General features: G+C 40.4%; 3 protein-coding genes across 3 annotated transcripts; 1 reads left to right on the top strand and 2 right to left on the bottom strand.

Moving 5' to 3' along the window:
- Positions 1 to 8,205: 8,205 nt before the first annotated feature.
- Positions 8,206 to 9,117, top strand: LOC138092407 (olfactory receptor 4C3-like). Its single transcript, XM_068988271.1, has one exon. The coding sequence runs from the start codon at positions 8,209 to 8,211 to the stop codon at positions 9,115 to 9,117; it is 909 nt and encodes a 302-aa protein (XP_068844372.1). The 5' UTR covers positions 8,206 to 8,208.
- A 6,774-nt stretch (positions 9,118 to 15,891) lies between these two features.
- Positions 15,892 to 16,821, bottom strand: LOC138092515 (olfactory receptor 4C45-like). The gene has a single exon (XM_068988498.1). The coding sequence runs from the start codon at positions 16,819 to 16,821 to the stop codon at positions 15,892 to 15,894; it is 930 nt and encodes a 309-aa protein (XP_068844599.1).
- A 5,683-nt stretch (positions 16,822 to 22,504) lies between these two features.
- LOC138092432 (olfactory receptor 4C3D) lies at positions 22,505 to 23,413 on the bottom strand. The gene has a single exon (XM_068988321.1). The coding sequence runs from the start codon at positions 23,411 to 23,413 to the stop codon at positions 22,505 to 22,507; it is 909 nt and encodes a 302-aa protein (XP_068844422.1).
- Positions 23,414 to 27,412: the final 3,999 nt, after the last annotated feature.

Genomic DNA, 27,412 nt, shown 5'->3' with positions numbered 1-27,412 from the left:
CATCATTCCCTGTAGTATACAAGAGTTTACAAAAAGAATTAGAAACAGAATTGGATGGCAAAAAAATAAACATAGTTGATAAAGCCCATAGAGCTAAGTCTGCTTAGACATTAACGAAAAGATCTACACATTAAAGTCTCCTTTTAGACACAGACAAAGGAAAAGAAGGCTCTGAAGACAAAATAGCAGCTATAGGAAATTTCCAGTGATTTAAGAACAAGTCATGGAACTGTCATGGAACAGCACAAAATCACAAATTTGAGCTAAAGAATCTATACCATGTACATAATGAAATTCTAAGAGATTCAAAAATAGAGATTAAGTGCTTTGGACAAAAGATGCTTAATCTCTCTTATTGTCTCCAGCATTAATTATTCCAGTAAATGTTAGCAAATTGTTTCACCTCTCTATTTTTTTCACCTTTAAAATAAAAAAAAAAAAAAAATAGAATTTCCAAGGTGGCTCAGTAGGAAAGAATCTGCCTGCCAAGCAGGAGATACAGTTTCGATCCCTGGGTTGGGAAGATCCGCTGGAGAAGGAGGACTTGGCAACTCTTTAGAGTTCTTGCCTGAGAGATCCCATGGACAGAGGAGCTTGGTGGGCTACAGGCCATGGGGCCGCAAAGAGTCAGGCACAACATCGCAGCTACGCAACAACAACAAATAGGAAAATAACATTACATGCTTCCTTAAATTGTGCCAATTAAATGACTTCAAGTGGAAAACTGAGTCAGCTGAAAATTAACAAAAATTGCTTGGACTTCGCTTCAACTTTTAGAGATTCCACAAGAGCATAAACTATGCTGGGGACAGTGGTTCCTAACAGAGGAGTCCGAGAGCACCTTGCTGTTAGTCACTAACCAGGATGTCAGGGAGACCAAACATCCATCCCATCCATTCACTTCACTGCAAAATGTGTCATCTCAGCCAACAGGCAGTTCTCTGAATACTTAGAGCTAGTCCCTCACCAACGCCCTATTCTGGGATTAAACTGCACTTAAATATCTCTATAGTGACAAATGGGAGGGCCGGTAGGATCAGCTATGAGCTGTTTGAAAGTGAAAGTCACTCAGTTGTGTCTGACTCTTTGTGACCTCATGGACTATATAGTTTGCGGAATTCTCCAGGCCAGAATACTGGAGTAGGTAGCCAGTTCCCTCCTCCAGGGGATCTTCCCAACCCAGCGATTGAATCCATGTGTACCTAATTGCAGGTGGCTTCTTTATCGGCTGAACCACCAGGGAAGCCCAAGAATACTAGAGTGGGGAGCCTATCCGTTCTCCAGGGGATCTGTCCAACCCAGGAATCAAACCGGGGTCTCCTGCATTGCAGGCGGATTCTTTACCAGCTGAGCTGCCAGGGAAGCTTGAGCAGCACTTATTTCAGAAGCTCTCACTGATAATGAATCCTTTTATCCTGTTTTCATCCTCTGGAAGAAAGAAAAAAAGGGAGAGCTCAGCTGGAATGACCAAGAGATCAATCTCTGTACAGAGTTTGTAATTTATGGGGAAGACTTCAGAAACTTGTTTTCAGCAGAGTTCCCAACCAGGAATTTGAAAATAAGGTGATGCCAGCATTGCATTTCTAATGTTCTTAAGATTTTATTACCAGGTTAGCTCCCACAGTATTTTTTTGTTTTACTTTACAATATTGTATTGGTTTTGCCATACATCAACATGAATCCGCCACTGGTGTACATGAGTTCCCAATCCTGAACCCCTCTCCCACCTCCCTCCCCATACCATCTCTCTGGGTCATCCCAGTGAACCAGCCCCAAGCATTCAGTATCATGCATCGAACCTAGACTGGCGATTCATTTCTTACATGGTAGTATACATGTTTCAATGCCATTCTCCCAAATCATCCCACCCTCTCCCTCTCCCTCAGAGTCCAAAAGACTGTTCTATACATCTGTGTCTCTTTTGCTGTCTCACATACAGGGTTATCGTTACCATCTTTCTAAATTCCATATATATGTGTTAGTATACTGTATTGGTGTTTTTCTTTCTGGCTTACTTCACTCTGTATAATAGGCTCCAGTTTCATCCACCTCATTAGAACTGATTCTAATGTATTCTTTTCAATGGCTGAGTAATACTCCATTGTGTATATGTACCACAGCTTTCTTATCCATTCATCTGCTGATGGTATCTAGGTTGCTTCCATGTCCTGGCTATTCTAAACAGTGCTGAGATGAACATTGGGGTACACGTGTCTCTTTCAATTCTGGTTTCCTCGGTGTGTATGCCCAGCAGTGGGATTGCTGGGTCAGAAGGCAGTTCTATTTCCAGTTTTTTAAGGAATCTCCACACTGTTCTCCATAGTGGCTGTACTAGTTTGCATTCCCACCAACAGTGGAAGAGGGTTCCCTTTTCTCCACACCTTCTCCAGCATTTATTGCTTGTAGACTTTTGGATCACAGCCATTATGACTGGCATGAAATGGTACCTCATTGTGGTTTTGATTTGCATTTCTCTGATAATGAGTGATGTTGAGCATCTTTTCGTGTGTTTGTTAGCCATCTGTATGTCTTCTTTGGAGAAATGTCTATTTAGTTCTTTGGCCCATTTTTTGATTGGGTCGTTTATTTTTCTGGAATTGAGCTGCAGGAGTTGCTTGTATATTTTTGAGATTAGTTGTTTGTCAGTTGCTTCATTTGCTATTATTTTCTCCCATTCAGAAGGCTGTCTTTTCACCTTGCTTATAGTTTCCTTTGTTGTGCAGAAGCTTTTAATTTTAATTAGATCCCATTTGTTTATTTTTGCTTTTATTTCCAGTATCCTGGGAGGTGGGCCATAGAGGATCCTGCTGTGATTTATGTCAGAGAGTGTTTCGCCTATGTTCTCCTCTAGGAGTTTTACAGTTTCTGGTCTTACGTTTAGATCTTTAATCCATTTTGAGTTTATTTTTGTGTATGGTGTTAGAGAGTGATCTAGTTTCATTCTTTTACAAGTGGTTGACCAGTTTTCCCAGCACCACTTGTTAAAGAGATTGTCTTTACTCCATTGTATATTCTTGCCTCCTTTGTCAAAGACAAGGTGTCCATAGGTGCGTGGATTTATCTCTGGGCTTTCTATTTTATTCCATTGATCTATATTTCTGTCTTTGTGCCAGTACCATACTGTCTTGATGACTGTGGCTTTGTAATAGAGCCTGAAGTCAGGCAGGTTGATTCCTCCAGTTCCATTCTTCTTTCTCAAGATTACTTTGGCTATTCGAGGTTTTTTGTATTTCCATACAAATTGTGAAACTATTTGTTCTAGCTCTGTGAAAAATACCGCTGGCAGCTTGATAGGGATTGCATTGAATCTATAGATTCCTTTGGGTAGTATACTCATTTTCACTGTATTGATTCTTCTGATCCATGAACATGGTATATTTCTCCATTAGTGTCCTCTTTGATTTCTTTCACCAGTGTTTTGTAGTTTTCTATATATAGGTCTTTAGTTTCTTTAGGTAGATATATTCCTAAGTATTTTATTCTTTTGGTTGCAATGGTGAATGGAATTGTTTCCTTAATTTCTCTTTCTATTTTCTCATTATTAGTGTATAGGAGTGTAAGGGATTTCTGTGTGTTGATTTTATATCCTGCAACTTTACTATATTCAGTGATTAGCTCTAGTAATTTTCTGCTGGAGACTTTAGGGTTTTCTATGTAGAGGATCATGACATCTGCAAACATCTCAATGTATTTATAAAGGCTTTAAACAATAGATATTTTGCCATAGTCTCCTATGAGTGATTATATATATATATATATGCAACTGTGTATTTAAAAACTCAAAATTATCTTTTAAACATCTAGTAGTAGTTCCCAAGAAACATGGAATGTCACAGGATGATGTAGAAAAAAGGATGATGATGGTGATGATGATACTGGTAATGCTGATGACAATAGCTGTTTACTGAGCCCTTTCTGTAAATAAAGTCTTGACCTGAGCACTCATTCTATGTGTTTGGGAGGCAACAGATTTCTGACCTTAATTTATGACTTTCTTTACGTCTCAAGCCAAGAAAACCTCTGTCTAAAATATTTCTTTATTTGAACATAATGGTGAACCTACCCTTCAGTTCAGTTCAGTTCAGTCGCTCAGTCGTGTCTGACTTTTATGACCCCATGAATTGCACCACGCCATGCCTCCCTGTCCATCACCAGCTCCCAGAGTTCACTCAGATTCATGTCCATCGAGTAAGTGATGCCATCCAGCCATCTCATCCTGGGTCGTCCCCTTCTTCTCCTGCACTCAATCCCTCCTAGCATCAAAGTCTTTTCCAATGAGTCAACTCTTCACACGAGGTGGCCAAAGTACTGGAGTTTCAGCTTTAGCATCATTCCTTCCAAGGAAATCCCAGGGCTGATCTCCTTCAGAATGGACTGGTTGTATCTCCTTGCAGTCCAAGGGACTCCCAAGAGTCTTCTCCAACACCACAGTTCAAAAGCATCAATTCTTCAGCACTCAGCCTTCTTCACAGTCCAACTCCCACATCCATACATGACCACTAGAAAAACCATAGCCTTGACTAGATGGACCTTAGTCAGCAAAGTAATGTCTCTGCTTTTGAATATGCTATCTAGGTTGGTCATAACTTTTCTTCCAAGGAGTAACCTACCCTTAGGATGAGGTAAACATCAAAAAATCAATGCTAGTGTTAAAAAAATAATAATTATGACAGGTTTTTTAAATTTGTGTGTTTACTCTGTGCAAAGAGCTTTTCTTTTGCTATTTAATTCTTATTAAAGGCCAGTAAGTACAGTAATACTGATATTTACCTAACATTGTTGTATGTAATATATGGCCTCCCCGGTGGCTCAGCGGTAAAGAATCACATGCAATGCAGGAGATTAGGGTTCAGTCCCTGTGTTGGAAAAATCCTCTGGAGAAGGACATGGCAAACCACCCCAGTATTCCTGCCTGGAGAATTCCATGGACAGAGGAGCCTGTGGATTACAGTCCATGGGGTCACAAAGAGTCAGACACAACTTAGGGATTAAATGACAAAGGATACTACATGTGAATGCACCTAGGACCTGCACTTAGAACACGAAGATCATCAATGAATGCTATTAATTTTTGTCCTTGTTGTCCAGTCATCAATTTTCCTAAAGACACTAACCCTCCAATGTCTGTTCCTGAAATATCCTAACTCCCTTTTCCTCCTGACAACTTGTGGACTCTCTCTAGACACTAGAAGGACACTGGGCACTTTTAGGAAGTAAAGTGAAAGTCTCTTCCTTGTGAGACCAAAACTGCATTCAAAGGGACTAATTAATGATGGCACCACACTGTGATATAACCTGTGAATGAGGCAAAAACCAAGCCCCAGAACTGTTTCAGCAAGTGATGCTGTGGGGAGAGGATTAGTCTTCAGAGAAACCTAGCAGTGATAATCACCATGTTATCACACTCACCTTATAAGTCACCCTTTTCAGTGGCAAGAGAAAAATTTTCTGAGACCATGTTGATGAGCATTGTTAGCAGAAAGCAGAGACAACAAGCCAGCTATTTCATTCTGAGGCTTTTCTCCCTAATGTGAACCACAGCATTTTTTGGGGGGGAGGGGAGCTTCTCAATGATAGAGAAAGTAGATATTGGATTATCTACTACTATCAATTATCTACTATTGGTGGTGGTGACGTCAGAAAGCACAGAGCCTGGAGTGCTGAGTGACCTGGGTTCCAGCTGTGCCTCCACCACGAACCATCAGTTCAACTTTGGACCATCTGCACCTCATCTTTCTGAGTCTTAAATCCACCACCTTTAAAACAGAGACAACTGGAAAGGATGATTTTAAATGCCATAGGGTTTTTCAGGAAATAAGAGGGAAATGGATAATGGAACAAATTCTCAGCTGCTTGTGAATGAATGATGCCCTTTGGAGTTTTCTCCTAATACTAGTCTAAGGAACTTTCAGCTCAGATGCACTCCTGCAATCAACAGCACTTCCCCAGTGTGAGATCTGCCTAAATGAGAAAAGCAATTTTAATCTCATGCAGGAGCTTAAGGACATGAAACAGTGATATTTGGGTTGATATGCTTGGAGCTGGTCTAGATGACACTTTAATAACTTGCCCAGGTCCACCATTTCATGATGTTAGGATGTAAAAGAACAAAAACAAAGACAACACACCTGATGACATACTCGTGTCCTCAGATCCAGTAAATGTAAGTTGTGGTCCTTGGCATTGATGACGGTGACTTCAGCGATACCATTGTTGGAGTGGGTGTCATATCCAGGCTCTGTACAAACACTTGCTCTGTTTTCACTGACTGCTCGTTGCAGACTCAGGGTGTAGCAGTACTCTTATTTTCATTTTATAGATAAGAACATTGAGGCTTTGAGAAATTGCCCATGATTATACGGAAAATAAATGGTACTGGAAATATTCAAACTTAAGTGAGTTTTTGTGTCAGGATACTATGGTGAAGCCCACAGACTCTATAGCAGAACTGCCTGGACGCAAGTCTTAACTCTGCAATTTATTAGCTGACTATGCTTCTGTAAGTTTCTAAATGTGTCTCTCACTTTGTTCCTCTGAAGAAATGAGGAGAAAAATGATGCTCTATCTTGTGGGAATGTTATGAGGATTAAATGAGCTTATATATTTAAAGCACTTAGGACAGCACTTGCAAAGAGGAAATGTTACACAGGTGGCACTTAGCACTGCCATTCATGCTCTTGGCCATAACGTTCTCCTCTGAAAAGGTCGTAATCAGATTTGTTTCCTGCAGAAACTGCATTTGCCTTTGTAACCAAGCTTAGAAAGAAACTGTGCAGCTTCCTGATCAATACAAGAATCTTCTCTCCAGCATTTCTTATATTTGCACATCTCTTCCTCTGACACTCAATGATTCTCCTTTCATTCATATCATACTGAGCATCAAATCCTCAGCAAGTTGGGAGATTTAGATACTTTAGGAAGATTTACGTTTCCAGGAAAATAATAGATGGTTGGTGGGTGGGATGAGTGACAGTTTTCGTTTAATCAAAATTTAGACTAGCACAGTGGAGAAGGCAATGGCACCCCACTCCAGTACTCTTGCCTGGAAAATCACATGGACAGAGGAGCCTGGTAGGCTGCAGTCCATGGGGTCGCCAAGAGTCGGACACGACTGAGTTCACTTTCACTTTCCACTTTCATACATTGGAGGAGGAAATGGCAGCCCACTTCAGTGTTCTTGCCTGGAGAATCCCAGGGACGGGGGACCCTGGTGGGCTGCCGTCTATGGGGTCACACAGAGTCGGACACGACTGAAGTGACTTAGCATCAGCAGCAGACTAGCACAGACATTTCCTTAATATAATTAGGAGAATAAAGCATGTGTAGGAATATTTTGTCAGATGAGATTCTAATTTACAAGGACGTTGGTTAAGAAAGAGTATCTCTTCTTCCTCCTCCTGTAGCTTCCTTTATGTAGTGAATCGGCAGATAATCATTTAATAGAATCTTTCACTGCTGGTCACTTTTATTTTTACTTTGACTCATCCCTGTAGACTGTAGAAGGACTGGAAGCCTTTAACTAGAAGGATGTCACCAGGTCCAGAGAAAGTAAAGCCCAGACATACATATAATGTGTAAAGCAAGGGGAAGAGTAATTTAACTTCTTATACTTGATACTGCCCGCAGCACAAGCAGAAGTGGGAGCAAATGAACAAGGAGAGAAACAGAGAACTTGGGCGTCTCCAGCTGCAACCAAGTCAATGTCTCCCTACCCTACTTCAGTTTGCTTTGCATCAATTTCTGTTACTATTGGAAGTGCAACAGAAAATGTAGCAAACCTCATTGCAAGGAAGAAGAAAGAGTTAATTCAAAGGGCATGAATTATGCATGCAGAGATTTCAGAAGATCCTAAGTATTCATGGGTTTCTTGAGAGCCATTGTATCCATGTGGAACCCTGCTGAAAACTGTCAGAGATGTTTTCTGGTCAAATTAGAAAATCGATGTCCACCAAATGTTCCATTTTAACAAAATAAATTCTAGATAATTAAATAATTATTTTCATATAATGACTTAGATATCTATTACCCAGTGATGCTAAAGTGAACAGACATGCTTACATGGATGAACTGGTACACAAATTTTGGAACAGAACAGGTTAAGAGGGATGAAGAGAAATGGATTTGGCTAAAGGAAATCTCATAACATTTTGTTTCTCTCTTGACTTTATAGGCAATGCTGTACTTGCATCCTCAGTGTCCTTGGACTCTATGGAAATACCACACAATATCACAGAATTTTTCATGCTGGGACTCTCACAGAACCCAGAAGTACAAAGAGCTCTCTTTGTGGCCTTTTTGACCATATATGGGATCACAGTTTGTGGCAATATTCTCATCGTGATCACCATCACCTATAGTCCCACGCTGGTTTCCCCCATGTATTTTTTCCTGGCCAACTTGTCCTTTATTGATACCTGTTATTCTTCCTCTATGGCCCCTAGACTCATAGCTGACTCCTTGTATGAGGGGAGGGCCATATCCTATGAGGGTTGCATGGCTCAGCTCTTTGGAGCTCATTTTTTTGGAGGTGCTGAGATCATCCTGCTCACGGTGATGGCCTATGACCGCTACGTGGCCGTCTGCAAGCCCCTGCACTACACAGCCCTCATGACCAGGCATCTCTGTGCCCTGCTGGTGGGGCTGGCCTGGCTGGGGGGCTTCCTGCATTCCATGCTTCAGCTCCTGCTGGTCCTGCAGTTGCCCTTCTGTGGGCCTAACGTGATCAATCACTTTGTCTGTGACTTGTACCCCTTGCTGGAGCTTGCCTGCACCGACACCTATGTCATCGGCCTGCTGGTGGTGGCCAACAGTGGCGTGATCTGCCTGTTGAACTTCCTCCTGCTGGCTGCCTCCTACCTGGTCATCCTGCGCTCCTTGAGGTCCCACAGTGCAGAGGGGAGGCGCAGAGCCCTCTCCACCTGCGGGGCCCACTTCACGGTTGTTGCCTTGTTTTTCGTGCCCTGTATATTTATTTACATGCGGCCGTCATCTACTTTATCTATAGACAAAAACATGGCAGTATTTTATGGTGTCCTGACTCCTATGTTAAATCCACTCATTTACACTCTGAGAAATGAAGAGGTAAAAAATGCCTTGACAAAGTTCTTCACTCAGTAAGATCTTAAATGTAGCTAATAAGTTGGAAAGTAGGAAATAAATGGCTTTATTTTAGAAAGAGGAACAAACCAAAACCTGTTACTTATTGCCATATACATCTTAATCCATCTTATCCATTCTTTCATCTTCACAGACATTATTGATTTACTTAGACTTTATTGATTTACTTTCATATGAATTACCTAATTTGATAATAAAACAATTATATAAAATGCATATGGCATGAATGATTATTATAACTGTTTTAGAAATGAAGAAACCATATCTACTGATGTGGTTAATTGATTCATTAAAATTATCTAGCTTTGAACTGCCTGAAACAAAACTCAGAATCAGTTATTTTTATCCATCTTACTGATCTTTAAATGCAACCTATGCTGACATCACTGGAGTCTGTATGATAATCAGCTGAGTTATAGAAATGAGAGGCAAAACCCTTAAAGCAAGTAACTTCACTCATAGCCATATGTAGTAGTCTGTGTGCATACAAGTCTGGCTTCTCTTCCTTCTCAACACCGTTTATAGCACCAGCAGCACAGCTACTACAACACAGCAGAGGATACGATCTCAGTTCTGCAGACAGATCAACCTGGGTGTGAGTCTCATTTCCCATACTTCTTCATGGCACAAACTAGAGCAAGTGACAAAACCTTTATAAGCCTCTGGTGCTTGTCTTGAAAATAGACATAAAATAAACACGTCCAAAACATTATCATAAGAATTAAATTAAACAATCTATGTAAAGTTTTTATCCAATTTACGGCACATATGGCCCCCTAAATTTAGCTGCTATTTCTACTTCAACCTTCTGTAACCTTCCATAAAGAGGCTGCTTTCTTTCACTTTTCTATATCTATTTAAAGTTTGAAACACATACTTCATTTAGAACAGAATGGCTTATTTTTCAGCCAATGACGGAAAGTGATATTTCCTTATATATTTACTGACTCTGTTTCAAACTCTGAGGGAGCCTAGTGTTTTGGAGTTTAAAACATGCATCCATGTTCATTTCATTCCTTTCCTGGAATGAGAGGACTGAAACTCTGACCGCATCCATCCCAAGATGCACCCTTTAGAAGTGTGGACGCCTATAATTTACAATAAGCTTATACCTTGTTTAACAAATAATTTGTAATTCACTGTGCCACAAATATCCATTTTTTACACTAAAAAAGAAAAAACAAAAAAACTAGAAATTAGTATGGAAAAATAATTTTCCTTCTACAGGTATTCAAAATCAGTCTCCAAGAACCATTAAGTTCAAGAGATAATTAGGAAATAGTTATTGCTTTACCCTGAACTTCTATCCATAACAAAAACAACAGTTGCCGAATTCTTAGGCAAAATATTGTCTTTCTTAACTTTACCACATTTTGATGATGTCGTTAATAATAGCTAAGTATAGCAGACCTTGAGCCTTTACCAATTCATTTTTGCTGTTAGATTATAAACATATAACTGAGCTAATTTTCCAATTAACTACAAAATATGAAATCATTGGGAGGGTTACTAAAAAGTAGCCAAGCCAGCTTCCCACAGTTAAATCTCAGGAAGCTTTCTAGAAAAGAATACTTTTGAAATTCAAAAACTGTATTTTTATTACAGTTAAAATAGCAAATAGCCAAAAGGACTGATATAGTGCCCTCTTGTTTTTTTTGTTCAAGTCGTGATTAACAGTGGCTCAACCATCTTATGAATACTGCTCATTTTTGAAAAATTTCAACCTGTTGGAATAAACACATCAGTAAATACCACCAGAAGTTTTCTAGATGATTTATAAATTATTGCTGATCTTGTCTACAAAGGAAGTGTTATCTCCAAGACTATGTAAAATATTTTTCCTCCTAAACACATATCTCTTTTAGAATTTAGAAAATAAGACTGGCAACACACACATATCTGTGCGTGTGTGTGTGTGTGTGAGAGAGAGAGAGAGAGAGAGAGAGAGAGACAGACAGAGGGAGTGTAAATCCACTTATAAGCCCACTATCTAGAGGTAATCACCATCAACAATTTGGTAAATATCCTTTTAATCATCAGCATCTTTTTCTTCTGTTCTACTTATTCCTTCAGCTATTTCTACAAACTTGGTTAAGCTTCCACCGTTCTAAAAGTTACTCTCTGGGACTAAATTGTTTTTTTGTTTAGTTTACAAGCCATGTTAGGCAACAAACATTTCTGATCCTCAGTTTGTGCATCCAACAATGTGCAGTTTAGGGACTTCCCTGAGGGTCCAGTGGCTAAGACTCCACGATCCTATTGCAGGGGGCCCAGATTCAATCCCTGGTCAGGGAACTAAGATACCCGAAGCCCAAAAGCCACAGCCACTGAGCCATAGGGCTCTCGTGCCCACAGGTCAGGACTAGGGAAGCCCACGTGCCTGAAGCAAGACCCAGTTCAGTTCGGTTCAGTCACTCAGTCGTGTGCTACTCTTCGCGGCACGCCAGGCCTCCTTGTCCATCACCAACCCCCGGAGTTCACCCAAACTCGTGTTCATAAAGTTGGTGATGCCATCCAACCATCTCATCCTCTGTCGTCTCCTTCTCTGCCTGCCTTCAATCTTTCCCAGCATCACGGTCTTTACCAATGAGTCAGTTCTTCGCCTGAGGTGGCCAATTCAACATCAGTCCTTCCAAAGAACACCCAAGACTGATCTCCTTTAGGATGGACTGGTTGGATCTCCTTGCAGTCCAAGGGACTCTCAAGAGTCTTCTCCAACACCACAATTCAAAAGCATCAATTCTTCTGCACTCAGCTTTCTTTATAGTCCAATTCTCACATCCATACGTGACCACTGGAAAAACCATAGCTTTGACCAGATGGACCTTTGTTGGCAAAGTAATGTCTTTGCTTTTATTTTTTTTTATTTTAAATTTTTATTTTTACTTTATTTTACTTTACAATACTGTATTGGTTTTGTCATACATTAACATGAATCCACCACGGGTATACATGTGTTCCCAAACATGAACCCCCCTCCCACCTCCCTCCCCATAACATCTCTCTGGGTCATCCCCATGCACCAGCCCTAAGCATCCTGTATCCTGCATTGGACATAGACTGGCGATTCGTTTCTTACATGATAGTATACATGTTACAATGCCATTCTCCCAAATCATCCCACCCTCTCCCTCTCCCTCAGAGTCCAAAAGTCCGCTCTACACATCTGTGTCTCTTTTGCTGTCTTGTATACAGGGTCATCATTGCCATCTATACGTTGTCTAGGTTGGTCATAGCTTTCTTCCAAGGAGTAAGCATCTTTTAATTTCATGCCTGCAGTCACCATCTGCAATGAATTTTGAGCCCCCAAAAATAAAGTCTGTCACTGTTTCCATTGTTTCCCATCTATTTGCCATGAAGTGATGGGACCATATGCAATGATCTTAGTTTTCTAAAGGTTGAGTCTTAAGCCAAGTTTTTCACTCTCTTCTTTTGCCAAAATAAATATTTTTTAATTTTTTTAATTCAATTTAATTTTTAGTTTTAAAAAAATTTAATTAAAACATTTAAAAAGCAGGGCAATCTCATCCTTATGATCTTATGAAAGGAGATTGACTATGAAGAGCATTGTATCTGACAGGTGATAGGAGTCTAACGAATTGTCAAATAAAAAGAAAAAAAAAACTGTATCTGGCATTATTATTCCACTGGTCATGGTTACATGGCTATTGCTCAGGACTTAATAAAAAGTTTACCATCTCTCTTGAACTCCCCTACCTCAAGCAGAATATTATTTTATTTATTTATATATATATTTTAATGGACAACAGCAGAATGAATACATATTCATATCAAATATATTTGCTAATTTAAAAAATTAACAAAGGAAAGTACTACAAGTGGGAGTAGTTTATACATAACAATTGTTATGTATGTAGTGCAGATGGAGAAGAAAATAATGTCAAAGGAATTTCCTATTACATGGGAATCAAAAATTTCTGGAATCACCACCCAGTCACTAGTTGGTTCTTCTCAGACTTGTGCATTTCAGGTCTGTGAAAGAAAGTCCACTTTCCAGTTGGTTATCACATGAAGGCCAAAAGGTTTCAAGAAGAGAATTCTAAAGATTCAAGGGAAACATGAGAAATTTAGTTTATTGGCTGTTTATGTTAGGGGGGTACAAAATGGTTTTGGTAAACCCTAAGGCTGTGGGTCACATAGGCTTAGATATAATTCTCATTCAGCCAAACTTTAGATAACTGATCTCTAGCAATGTAATTAACCTCTCTGACACTTCATTTCCTAACATATGAAATGGGAATATTAATATGACTGCAATTATTGAGCTGTAGTGAAAATTAAATAAAACAAACATAAACCACTTTGCACAGGGTGAAAACATAAGAAAAGCTGTCATAATTTTTAACACTAGCATTGATTTATTTACCTTCACACCACCCTTAACATAGGTCCACCATTATGTTCAGGTGAAGAAATATTTAAGACAGAGATAAGTTCCACAGTTTGAGACAAATTAAAGAAAGACATAAATTAAGATCACAAATCTGCTTCCTCCAAAACATAAAACGAATGAGTGCTCAGATGAAGACTTTATTCACAGAAAGGGCTCAGTAAACAGCTATCATTATCATCACTATTATCTTTGTTTTTACATCATCCTGTTTCATTCCAGCTTTCTTGGGGACTACGACTAGATGTTTAAAAGATATATGTGATTTTTTTTTTTAAACCCAGAGTTGCTCACATATATTTACAAAATGATCACTCATAGGAGGTTATGGCAAAATAAAATATCTATTTTTTAAAGCCTTTATATATGCAGTGAGATCTAACCTGATAATAAAGTCCAAAGAACATGGGAAATGCAAAGCCAGCATCGCCTGATATTCAAATCCTTGGTTGAGAAATCTCATGAAAACAAGTTTCTGAGCTCTCCCTCAGAAATCGCAAGCTCTGTACAGAGATCGGCCTTTCCCTTTATTCCAGAGAGCTGTCCCTTTCCTCTTTATTCCAGAGGACGGGATCAGGACAGGATCCACCATCAGTGAGAGCTTCTGAAATAGCTACTCAAGTATCTCAACGCTGATTCCATCAGCTCTCCCACTTGTCACTGTAGAGATATTTAAGGGCATTTTAATCTCAGAAGAGGAAGTTGGTGAAGGACTAGCTCTCAGTATTCAGAGACCTGCTCACTGGCTGACATGACACATTTTGCAGTGAAGTGAGGCTGGAATGAACATCTGGTCTCCCTGTGGTCGTGCTTAGTGAATAACAGTAGTGCTTTCTGGACTCCACTGGCAGGAACCACTATCACCAGCATCCCTTAGGCTCTGGTGGCATCTCTGAAGGCTACGACAATGTCTGAGCAATTTTAGATTTTCAGCAGACTCATTTTCCCAATTTAGTCATTTAATCCTCACAACTTAAGCAAGTGCATAATGTTAGTTCCCTTTTACAGATGAAAATACAACAACAAAAAAAGAAAAAGCAGAGAGGTGAAGCATCTTGCTGATACTGACAAAGCTGATTCACACTGTAGACAAGATGAGAAATCAAGACGTTTTAAGCCAAAGCTCTTAGCTCGGATTTCAAAACGACTGACTGTGTGATTGCTGCCAAGCTCTGGGGCACACATTCTTGTCCTTGGTCACTTAGTCATGTCCCACTCTTTGTGACGCCATGGACTGTAGCCCACCAGACTCCTCTGTCCATAGGATTTCCCAGACAGGAGTACTGCAGCGGGTTGCCTTTCCTTCTCCAAGGGATCTTTCTAAACCAAGAACTGAATCCACGTTTCTGGCTTGGTAGACAGAACCTTTATTACCCCATCACCAGCGAAAACATCTATGACATATACTTGTTTTTAAATCACTGGTAATTTCCCATGAGTTGCTTCATTTTCAGAGTCTTCTTTTCCTTTGTTGGAGTCTAAAACTACTTTAATGTACAGGTATTTTCTGCCTTAACTCTACAGACTTTATAAATGATGTTTCTTTTATGCTCTCCAATATTCTATTTCCAATTCTTTTTGTGAACTATGGTATACTACAGGGAATGATGGAAATGCAATTTTTAAAAACTACTTCGGTCTGCAAATCCTCTCTTCTTGGGAATGTGATAAGTAAAAAGTTGGTTTTTTAAATTATTGTAGTGGGAGAACATTTATAAACCTCTCAAACCCGGGTGATCAGAAAAAGTATACTTTGATAAATGTACTTTTAGAAGACTTTCTTTACTGTTCTACATTTTTTTCATGTATAGTCACTTTCTCTCCTTTAAAATAAAGCTTCACTTTAGCCATAGTTCTTGGTATAATGAGTGTTCAAGAATGTTGCTGTTGATCTGTTTCATACCCACAATCAGAGCAACATTATGACTTTTCTGAGCCCTTGGTACTTTCATCCTCATGGACCATTTCCTCCATAAAATATTAAAAATCATACTTTCTGACTGCATTCTTATATAGATGACTATAATCCAAGTTGAATTTAAATTATATTAATTTTTTCTTGCTGTTTTAAAATTAAATCATTTCAGGGGCTCTTAAAACTACTGTGGATTCATGTTGATGTGTGGCAGAACCAATACAATATTATAAAGTAATTAGCCTCCAATTAAAATAAATAAATTTAAATTTAAAAAAAAAAACTTGTGGGCTGTAGGCACTGTGTCGACTATGCCTTAATGGATAGCAACCCTGGCTTACAATATGTGAGCCCCTGAAAAAAACCTGATCCAGACTAATACAGGAAATAAATTTCTATAAAATATCACTAGTGTTTTTTTTTTTAATCTGAATACTCCACACAAGGTTTATTCATCATCAGTTTTCATTATTTGTCCCCAGAGTTTCTTCATGACATTTTTCACTTCTGCATTTCTCAGGGTGTAGATTAAAGGATTCAGCAAAGGAGTTACTATGGTACAAAACACAGCCACAGCTTTGTCAGTGGGGAAGGAGGCCGTGGGTCTTAGGTAGAGGAACGAACAAGGCACAAAGAACAAGATGACAACCATGACATGAGACGCACAGGTGGACAGGGCTTTGCGATGCCCTTCAGAGCTCTGAGTCCTCAGGGAGCCCAGGATGACAACATAGGAAGCAACCAGCATCAAGAAAGCTAGCAAACACAGGGACCCACTGTTGGCAGATATCAGGGGTCCCACAGTGTGCGTGTCCGAGCAGGCCAGTTCCAGGAGAGGTATTAAATCACACATAAAATGGTCGATGACATTGGGGCCACAGAATGGTAACTGAACCATGAACACAATCTGGATCCCTCCATGGAGAAAGCCTAAAGCCCCAGCCATTCCAACCAGGAGCGCACACACAGGTCGGCTCATGACAGTCATGTAGTGCAGGGGCTTACAGATGGCCACATAGCGGTCATAGGCCATGACAACCAACAAGACAATCTCGGCTCCTGCAAAGAAATGTTCAGCAAAGACCTGAGTCATGCAGCCACTGAAGGAGATGGTGTTCTTTCCAGAGACCAAGTCAAAGAGCAACTTGGGTGCTATGGAGGAAGAGTAGAAACCATCTATCATGGACAAATAGGACAGGAAAAAGTACATGGGAGAACCGAGGGCTGGGCTGGTGAAGACGGTGACGGAGATGAGCAGGTTACCCGCCAGTGTGAGCAAGTAGATGATTAAAAGCACAGCAAATAAGAGTGTCTGCAGTCCTGGATCCTGGGTCAGGCCCAGTAGGATGAATTCTGTTACATTGCTCATCCTTTCCATCAATTCATCTTGGTCCATCTGGAAAGATCACAATTTTTCTGAATGATGGTCTCAAATTCAATATAAAATAATTCATATGTACAGAATCAGTCTATTTGGTGATACATAAATACTAACCATAGTTTTCCAAAGTGACTTTGTAGTTTTCAACAGCATCTTTTTGGAAACATCGTTGTTGTTTGCTCACTAAGTCATGTCTATCTGTTTTGTGACCCCATTAACTGTAGCCCGCCTGGCTCCTTTGACCATGGGCTTTCCCAGACCAGAATACTGGAGTGGGTTTTCCTTCTACAAGTGCCACTTCCTTCTACAAGGGATCTTCCCAACCCTGGGATCAAGCCCACGTCTCCTGCATTGGCAGGCACATCCATCTACCACTGAGCACCAGGGAAGGCTTTTGGGAACATTATAGTATTTCTTAGTGATATTTTCTCATCATTACATCCAAATTCATTCTCAGAAAGTTTAACCTTCAATTCACATAATCTAACTACAAAAATTATTTCAGTGAAACAAAATTGGCTAAATTAAGTTAACCTTTCTTAAATGGCAGAAAAAAAGAATTAGTTATCACTAACCTGGATTAGTTAACTGCAGATTCTTCACTTTTTAAATTAACCACAGTCATTGTTTTCTTCCCACCAGGCATCTGCCCCACAGCTGCAAATAGGCTGTGTATAACTATCAAGAGGAACACTGGAGTTCTTTGTCTCTAGACAGCTCTCTCATTTTCAGGATTTACTCAGAAAATGAACTGTTAGTTAAGAAAGTGGTAGCTGTACAATTTAATTTTGACTCGACTCACTTTCTTGGCTTCTTGTGAGGTTATAAATGCATCTTCAAACATGCATTATAAACAATTCTTCAAATCAGGAAAAACTAGTATATGGCATTACAGAATGTATAAGTAAGTCAAATCCATTTGATTGGACATGGTTTTCTCAAATCAATTCTGCCAAAGAGTCCTTGGGAGCAGTGAGTCCCGAACAGATTTCAGCTTGTTGACTGATGGCTGTGTGGTTATTTATTTCAAGGCCCTCCTTTGCAATTCTTTCTTCATTGACTCTAGAGAAGTGCTTAACTATATTTTCACAAAGTGCAGGGTTTGGTACATTGATCTGTCAAGTCCTCAGAGGATTAGTAATTGGCCCTGTTGGAATCTTTGCTGATGTATCAGCCAAGGACTTTCCTTTGCCCCTATCTGGCTCCCACAAACAATAATTAGAGGCCAGAAATGCAGTTGAATTGTGGTTAAACACATGCCTCTGGCTACAGTTAAGGCTGAGACTTGGTAAGGTAAGTGCAAAGTTTGGTGACAGGGCTTTGTTCCTCATTTTGGCATTGGCGATCCTGGCAGAGGATATATGGGGTGATTTCAGGCATAGGTCAGAGATCAGAGAATAAATTTCTCTCTGAAAATATGAATGTTCAAAAGGGTATGGTTGCTCTGAGAATGGAAATGACAGTCTTCAAAGTTATGCGCCAGCTTATCCTGGACATCATGACATTTTTATGAGTGACTCACTGAGGAGACATAGATGACAGGATTCCCAGTTCCCAAACACCGAGTAATTTAAAAGTCATAAACATATAAACTTCCTCTGGGATGAGTACCTAGGTGACAGATTCTCATGGTTTCTGCGGTATTCTCATGGCATTCTCTCTACTCAGAGAGAGAATCATGGGAACTTACGGTAAATCCTAGGCTTTCACAGAGTAGCCATTGAGAAAATCACACCCAGCTAGTCTCTCATGAATAAAGATGTCCAGAGGCAGAGAACAGAAACACTACAGAAAGGAGGCTCCTCTACTGTCTTCTGTCCCTCCGCTTCTGAAGCGATGAAGAGCCAGCTGGAACCCTGCGCAGAATCACCTTTCCTTGCTAACAGCCTTTACCTTTAAACCAAATGAACGCATTCCTGAAGTTCAGAAGCCATGCACTCAGCTCCGTCCGCCACAGTTAACAACTTTGCTCCTGTTTGCTGCCAACCTCACTCAAAGTCTGTCCCTCCCCCTTGATTATTTTATTGTCTTACAATACACATACCATGAAATTTACCATTTTAAGTGCAGAGTTCAGTGGCATTTAATACATTTATTAATACATTGTCACGTAAACATCTTCACAAGTTTTTCATCTTCTCAGATTGAAACTCCACATTCGTTAAATAATTGCTTCTCATTCCTGCCTTCCTCCAGCCCCTAGAAACCGTAATTTTGCTCTCTTTGTCTCCAAGAGTTTTATTATTTTATACAATTAAATAAATTGAATTATGCAGTATTTGTCCTTCTATCACTGACTTATTTTACTTATAATAATGACCTGAGTGTTCATCCATGTTGCTACAAATGGCAGGATTTCCTTCTTTTTAAAGTCTGAATGATTTTCCACATAAGTATACACCACATTAGAAAATCCATTCATCTACTGATGGAAATTTAGGTTGTTTCCGCATCCTGGCTGTTGTGAATAATGCTGATAGTGAAAAGTGAAAGTTGTTCAGTCATGTCTGACTCTTTGAGACCCCATGGACTATACAGTAAATGGAATTCTCCAGGTCAGAATATTAGAGTGGGCAGCCTTTCCCTTCTCCAGGGGATCTTTCCAATCCAGGGATTGAACTCAAGTCTCCCACATTGCAGGGGGATTCTTTACCAGCTGAGTCACCAGGGAAGCCCAAGAACACTGGAGTGGGTAGCCTATCCCTTCTCCAGTGGATCTTCCCAACCAAGGAATTGAACTGGGGTCTCCTGCACTGCAGGTGGATTCTTTACCAACTGAGCTATCAGGGAAGCCCAAAAGTGAAAGTGAAAGTCACTCAGTCATGTCCAATTCCTTGAGACCCCATGGACTGTATAGTCCATGGAATTTTCCAGGCCAGATTATTAGAGTGGGCAACTTTTCCTTTCTCCAGGGGATCTTCCCAGCCCAGGGATTGAACAATGCTGAAATGAACTTAATAGTGCAAATACTTCCTTGAGATCCTAATTTAAATTGTTTTGAATAAATATCCAGAAGTGGGATTATAGGACATACGGTATTTCTAACTTTGATTTTTTGAGGAAACCCCCTCCTGTTTTCCAAAGGGTCTGTACCAGTTTATATTCCCATTGACAGTAAGACTAAAGTCCCCATTTCTCCACATCCATGCCAACTCTTTTGTTTTACATAATGGATGTTCTAACCGTGAGGGGATATCTCACTGTGGTTTGGATTTGCATTTCCCTGATGATTAATGTTGTTGAACATCTTTTTATATACTTGTTATTCAAATGTATGTCTCCTTTGTAGAAATACATATTCAAGTCCTTTGCCCATTTAAAAATGAAGCTATTTTTGAGCACGTGAACACTAGGTTAAAGTGAAAGTGAAATCACTCAGTCGCGTCCAACTCTTTGCAACCCCGTGGACTGTAGCCTACCAGGCTCCTCCGTCCGTGGGATTTTCCAGGCATGAGTACTGGAGTGGGGTGCCATTTCCTTCTCCAGGGGACCTTCCCGACCCAGGGATTGAACCTGGGTCTCCTGCATTGCAGGCAGACCCTGTACCCTCTGAGCCACCAGGGAAGCCCTTTAGGTACTAGATACCTAAGTTATTACATGAAAATAATAATTTAATTACCTAAATTTATTTTGTTTCTACTGAATCAGAACATTTGGCAGACATTGATTTTTCTAGTTCAACCTGAGTACATCTCTGACCATTTTCAGCAGGGTTCCACATAGATACAATAGCCCTTGAGCAACCCATGAATAGGATTTCCTGAAATCTCTGTATGCATAGTCCATACTTTTTGAGTTAATTCTTCTGCTATGCAATGAGGTTTTCTACATGTTCTGTTTTGTTTCCAATAGTGACACAAATTAATGGAAAGTAAGCTGAAGTCAAATGGGGAGACAGTGACTTGGCTGTAGCTGGGGACTTGCCCAGCTTCTCCTTTACCCCCACTTGCTCGTTTACCCCGACTTCTGCCTGTGCTGTAGACAGTATCCTGCGTAAGAAGTTAAATTACTCTTTCCCCTTGCTTTACACATTATATATACTTCTGGGTTTTGCTTTTCTTCAACCTGGAGAAACCCTTCTAGTTAAAGGCTACCCATCCTTCTATAGTCTAAAAGGATGAATCAATGTTAAAAAAAAAAAAAAAGTTTTGTGATTGTCAGTGAAAGAGTCTATTAAATGACTATCTGCCTATTCACTTAAGGAAAGGAAGAAGAAGCAATGCCCTGTCTTAAGCAATGGCCTTGTAAATTAGAATCTCATCTGGCAAAATATTCCTACCTACCCTTTATTCTCCTTATATTTAGGAAATGCCTGTGTTTATCTAAGTTTTGATAAAATAAAAACTGTCCCACCCACCAGCAGTCTACTATTTTCCTGGAAACATGAGTCTCCTTAAAGTAGTTAAATATCTCAACCTGCTGAGAATCTGATGATCAGTATGATGAGATGGTTGGATGGCATCGCCGACTCGGACATGAATTTGAGCAAAGTCCGGGAGCTGGTACGGGAACTCCCAGGGAAGCCTGACATGCTGCAGTCTATGGGGTCACAAAGAATTAGACACAACTGAGCGATTGAACTAAGCTGAATGATAAGAAGTGGGACCTCTCTAGTGGCTCAGTGGTAAAGAACCTGCCTGCCAATGCTGGAGATTTAAGAGACGTGGGTTCAGTCTCTGGGTGGGGAAGATCCCCTGAAGGAGGAAATGGCACCCCACTCCAATATTCTCACCTGGATTTTCCCATGAAAGAGGAGCTTGGCTGGCCCCAGTCCATAGGGTTGCAAGTGTCAGACACAACTGAGTGTCTGAGCTGTGGAGCAGTGTGTGCTAGTACCAGATCAATGCTCGATAAACCATACACCATGTAGGGGTGGGGGGGGGGGGGTTGCAAGTGTGTGGTCACATGTGCACACCAGACATTTGTTTCAGAATTTCACACCACATTAGTTAGTATACAATCATGCTTAGGTTTCAGTGTATAAACCTATTCTATACACTTCCACGACTTTAGTTCAGTCAATCTTAATTGTATTCCCTGTTTTCTCAAAGTGTCATCACACTATAGATTCTTTCTGATATCACTGTCAGTATAAATCAGGTGCAGGTGAAAGTACTCTGATGTGCAGAGTTGGAGGACCAGGTTAGTAACATTTCAATTAGGAGATTTTGCTCATGACTGAGGAAGGCTCCATCTCAAACACAAGTTGGGAAGAAAAATGTGGTGCTTCCATGCTCTGCAGTTTAGGACAAACTTAGGGAGCTTCCCTGGTGGCTCAGAGGTTAAAGCGTTTGCCTCCAATGTGGGAGACCAGGGTTCGATCTCTGGGTCAGGAAGATTCCCCTGGAGAAGGAAATGGCAACTCACTCCAGTATTCTTGCCTAGAGAATCCCATGCACGGAGGATGGTGGGCTACAGTCCACGGGGTCACAAAGTGTCGGACACGACTGAGCAACTTCACTTTCACTTAAGAATTAAAAACATGAAGGGGCATATACTCACTTGCATGGTCAACAACACAGGCTATGGATATACTAGGCATAATTTCAAACTTTCAAATCCGCTTTATTCTGAAATTTTTTGCTGATTTCTCAACTTTCACAAAGACAGTAAGAATTCTTCTCTGAGAGTGACTGGTCATTTCTTTCCCTGGGTTCCCGTATCCTCCAGCCACAATTGCTCATTTTTTCCAGAGGTTTTTCAGGGCATTTTTCACCTCTGCATTTCTCAGGGTATAAATCAGGGGGTTGAACATGGGTGTCAAAATACAGTAAAACACAGCCACGATTTTGTCAATGGACAAAGTAGATGACGGCCGCATGTAAATAAATATACAGGGCACGAAGAACAAGGCAACAACCGTGAAGTGGGCCCCGCAGGTGGAGAGGGCTCTGCGCCTCCCCTCTGCACTGTGGGACCTCAAGGAGCGCAGGATGACCAGGTAGGAGGCAGCCAGCAGGAGGAAGTTCAACAGGCAGATCACGCCACTGTTGGCCACCACCAGCAGGCCGATGACATAGGTGTCGGTGCAGGCAAGCTCCAGCAAGGGGTACAAGTCACAGACAAAGTGATTGATCACGTTAGGCCCACAGAAGGGCAACTGCAGGACCAGCAGGAGCTGAAGCATGGAATGCAGGAAGCCCCCCAGCCAAGCCAGCCCCACCAGCAGGGCACAGAGATGCCTGGTCATGAGGGCTGTGTAGTGCAGGGGCTTGCAGATGGCCACGTAGCGGTCATAGGCCATCACCGTGAGCAGGATGATCTCAGCACCTCCCAGTAAATGGGCAACAAAGAATTGAGCCAGGCAGCCCTCAAAAGTGATGGCTCTCCCCACATACAAGGAGTCAGCAACAAGTTTGGGAGTCATACATGAGGAATAGCAAGTATCAATAAAAGACAAACATGAGAGGAAAAAGTACATAGGCGAGCCCAAGGTGGGGCTGAAGATAACGGTGATCATGATAAGCAGGTTGCCTCCAACAGAGACCAGGTAGACAATCAAGAAGAACACAAGCAAAGCCCTCTGCACCTTGGGGTTTTGGGAGAGTCCCAGGATGAAAAACTCCGTGACATTTCTTGGACTATCCATGAACCGTGAGCTGCCAAAAGAACTTGGGTCCAAAAGGTTTACCAAGAAAAAATTGTTACTACCTCTTATAAGACATTTCAAAAATAAAAAATGGGGGAATGCAATGTGCAATACAATCAAACCAAATCCCGAACCCCAAAGCAAAAACATACATATTATTTTCTACACTTCAAATCAGTAATTTTCCCAAAGTACAAAGCTAAATCACAGGCAAAATAACTCTGCAAAATATTACATCTCTTGCTTTGTAACCATTAAGAATAAGTTCTCATTTTTTTACATTGATATCTTCAAGAAGTCTTTTATAATAAAAATTATATATATATAATATATATAATTATATATATATTATATATATATATATACATATATGAGTTCATTAAAAATAGCCAGTTATGGGAAAATCATCTTCCTAAATATTTTTCACAGCCACACTTCCAACTCCCAATTGTACTGGTCAATGCACCTGGTTATCTTCTATACTTCCTCCACCATCCACTATAACCATGGAAATCATCCTTGACTTTTTCCTTCACTAGTCCATCTTATAATACCAAAATGAATCACTGCAACTTTTCAAATCTTATTCCTTAACCTTCATCCATTCATTCATCCATTCATTATTCATTCATTTATTTATTCCATAAACATTTTTGAGTACCTACTACACTGTGGGCTTCCCTGGTGGCTCAGACAGTAAAGAATCTGCCTGCAATGAGGGAGACCCAGGTTCGATCCCTGGGTTGGGAAGATTCCCTGGAGAAGGGAATGGCTGCCCCACTCCAGTATTCTTGCTTAGAGAATCCATGGACATAACAGCCTGGCAGGTTCTCAAAGGGTCAAACACACCTGAGTAACAAACGCTTTCACTTCACTGTCACCATACCCAACCACAGTTCTCAGCACCAGATTTAGACTAATTAGCAAAGTAAGCTGATGGTTGCTACAATAACATCATAGCCGGTATCTCCATCATTTTCCTCACCCAGACACCTGCTCAGTGGTCCACGCTTCAAGCACAATGAAATTTATAAAACTTACTCATTCAATCATGTCATTATCCAGTTTAAAATTCTTCAAAGACTTCTCTTTATTTTTTTTTAATTAATTTTTTTTTAATTTTAAAATCTTTAATTCTTACATGTGTTCCCAAACATGAAACCCCCTCCCACCTCCCTCCCCATAACATCTCTGTGGGTCATCCCCATGCACCAGCCCCAAGCATGCTGTATCCTGCGTCAGACATAGACTGGCGATTCAATTCTTACATGATAGTATACATGATAGAATGCCATTCTCCCAAATCATCCCACCCTCGCCCTCTCTCTCTGAGTCCAAAAGTCCATTATACACCGCTGTGTCTTTTTTCTGTCTTGCATACAGGGTCGTCATTGCCATCTTTCTAAATCCCATATATATGTGTTAGTATACTGTATTGGTGTTTTTCTTTCTGGCTTACTTCACTCTGTATAATCAGCTCCAGTTTCATCCATCTCATCAGAACTGATTCAATTATTCAAGATAAAATCTAAGCATTTTAGTCTCATTACAAGTCCCTGGACCCTGCAAACCCATCCATGTTATCCTTCAGCTCCCCTCCCTGTTCACTACTGTGGACTACCCTAAATTTCTGACCGAGTCATGCTCATTCACACCTCATTGCCTTCCACGTGTCATTCCATCACCCCACCTACTGCCCCATCCTACATACCATTCCCATTTCTACTGACTGACTCTTAAACATCCTTCAAAATTTCCACAAGGAAAATGATCTCTTCCCTCACCTTAGTCTAGATTATAAGAACTTCCACTGTCCACCTACATCATCTCCACCCTGGACTTTTGCACACTATGCTGTGTTGGTCGTCCTGCACTCTCCCACCCTACATTAGGAGTAGCTTGAAAGCAGGAATTTTTTGTGCTAGGAATCCTCACTGCCACACCTGGGGTAGTGTTCAATGAACATCTGTTGAATGACTAAAAATCTAAAATCAAAAAAATATAGGAAACATAAAATACCTGGATCTAAGAAGGTTGATTGGAGAAGGAAATGGCAACCCACTCCAGTGTTCTTGCCTGGAGAATCCCAGGGACGGGGGAGCCTGGTGGTCTGCCGTCTATGGGGTCACACAGAGTCGGACACGACTGCAGCAGCAGTAAGAAGGTTGATAGCTTCCTATTAGAATTTCTATTACATTCTAACACAGCAGGTGACAGAACCAATAGAATTCTTAACAGGTCATCTGGTCTGTATTTCTGCATCATCTGGTCTTTCCATCTGGTCCGTATTTCTGCATCATCTGGTCTTTCTTCCCCCCGCTTTGATGATATGTGTGTTAAATGCCTAAATAGGGTTTTTTAAAGTTCCTGCTGAGAGGGAAAAAAAATGCAGTGAGAAATTATCTATGATTTCATAATCTCTTCTTTGACTCGGAAATCTCCCACAATCCTCAGTGACCCAGGTTCAAAAACTGGATGAGGGATTTCATCTATTTATGGGCTATAATGGACTTCTTAAATCATCACTTCCTATTTTTTCTGCTTAAAAACCTATTAAGAGTGTTTGTCACAATTTGACCCACACATCTTTGGTTTTGACCTTGACATACTAAGTAAGCAGCCCAAGTCACAGAAGCTAGGTTGTGGGATACTGAACACAGACCCCATAGGTTCCTACCCTCAGCCTATAAGCCCTCCTACACCATAAAGGGTCCTCTGAGAAGCCAGAATACAAAGTCCATGGAGCGGACAGAGGAACAGAAGACAGACACAGCTGCTCGCTCAGGTTTTTGCCAAGGTTGTGTATCAGCAAATCTTCTAAGGAAAAGGTGGGGGGAGTAATTACAAAAATAAATCTGGATGATTAGACAAAGTCTAGAAAACATTTAAAGGAGATTAAAATATAACTCTTAGTGCTGCCATCAAAAAGGAAAATTCTCAATTTTCTAGTGCATTTTCCTTCCACTCTTTCTTCCATATATGGATTTTTGTTCACTTCTCACTTATCCTTTTGAAATCATGCAATCTATGTAACATATAATCTTGATTAACATTATAATTTAAACATTTCCCATATCATTATAAACTCTTTAAACATTATTTTTTTATTTTTTTAATTTATTTATTTTAATTGGAGGTTAATTACTTTACAATATTGTATTGGTTTTGCCATACATCAGCATGAATCTGCCACAGGTATACACGTGGTCCCCATCCTGAACCCCCTTCCCTCCTCCCTCTCTGTACCATCCCTCTGGGTCATCTCAGTGCACCAGCCCCAAGCATCCAGTATCATGCATCGGACCTGGACTGGTGATTCATTTCATATATGATGAATCTAACAATAAGTCATTGTTTCTAATACCATGAAAACCTCAACATGCATTAATTTATTTCTGGGTTCCTAGGATAATTTCTCAAATGAATACAATGTGAAAGCATGAACATGTTAGTCACTCAGTCATGTCGACTCTTTGCAACCCCATGGACTGTACCCAGGCAGGCTCCTCTGTCCATGGAATTCTCCAGGCAAGAATACTGGAGTGGGTTGCCATTCTCCTCTCCAGCGGATCTTCTCAACACAGGGATCGAACCCGCATTTCCTACATTATAGGCAGATTCTTTACCGTTTGAGCTATCAGGGAAGCCCCATATGTACAATAGAGCATTACAGATATTATAAAGACTTTTGCTGTCTCTAACCAAAAGGGTACCACTCCCAATTTACACAGCTATCACCAAAATGTATTAGATTCTTTCTTTCTTTCACCCAGGCCAGCAATGGATATTGCAATTTATTTATTTATTGCTAAATTTTATCTTTCTTTTTTTCTTTTTGTTTGACCACTGCTGATGGTAAACAGCTTCTTGTGTTTTTCTATCAAATGTATTCTCTTTTTGGAAATTGTTAAAGTTGTAAAGAGCAATTTGGAATGAACTTAGAAGTAATCTAGTAGGTGACTGATGTTGCCCAATCTTAGACTCTCAGGTGCAAACTCT

Source organism: Capricornis sumatraensis, chromosome 16 (genome assembly GCF_032405125.1).
Source record: "Capricornis sumatraensis isolate serow.1 chromosome 16, serow.2, whole genome shotgun sequence".
In the NCBI taxonomy this organism is placed as follows: domain Eukaryota; kingdom Metazoa; phylum Chordata; class Mammalia; order Artiodactyla; family Bovidae; genus Capricornis; species Capricornis sumatraensis.
Note: the sequence above shows the minus strand (reverse complement) of the source record. Positions and strands in the feature narration are given on the sequence as shown.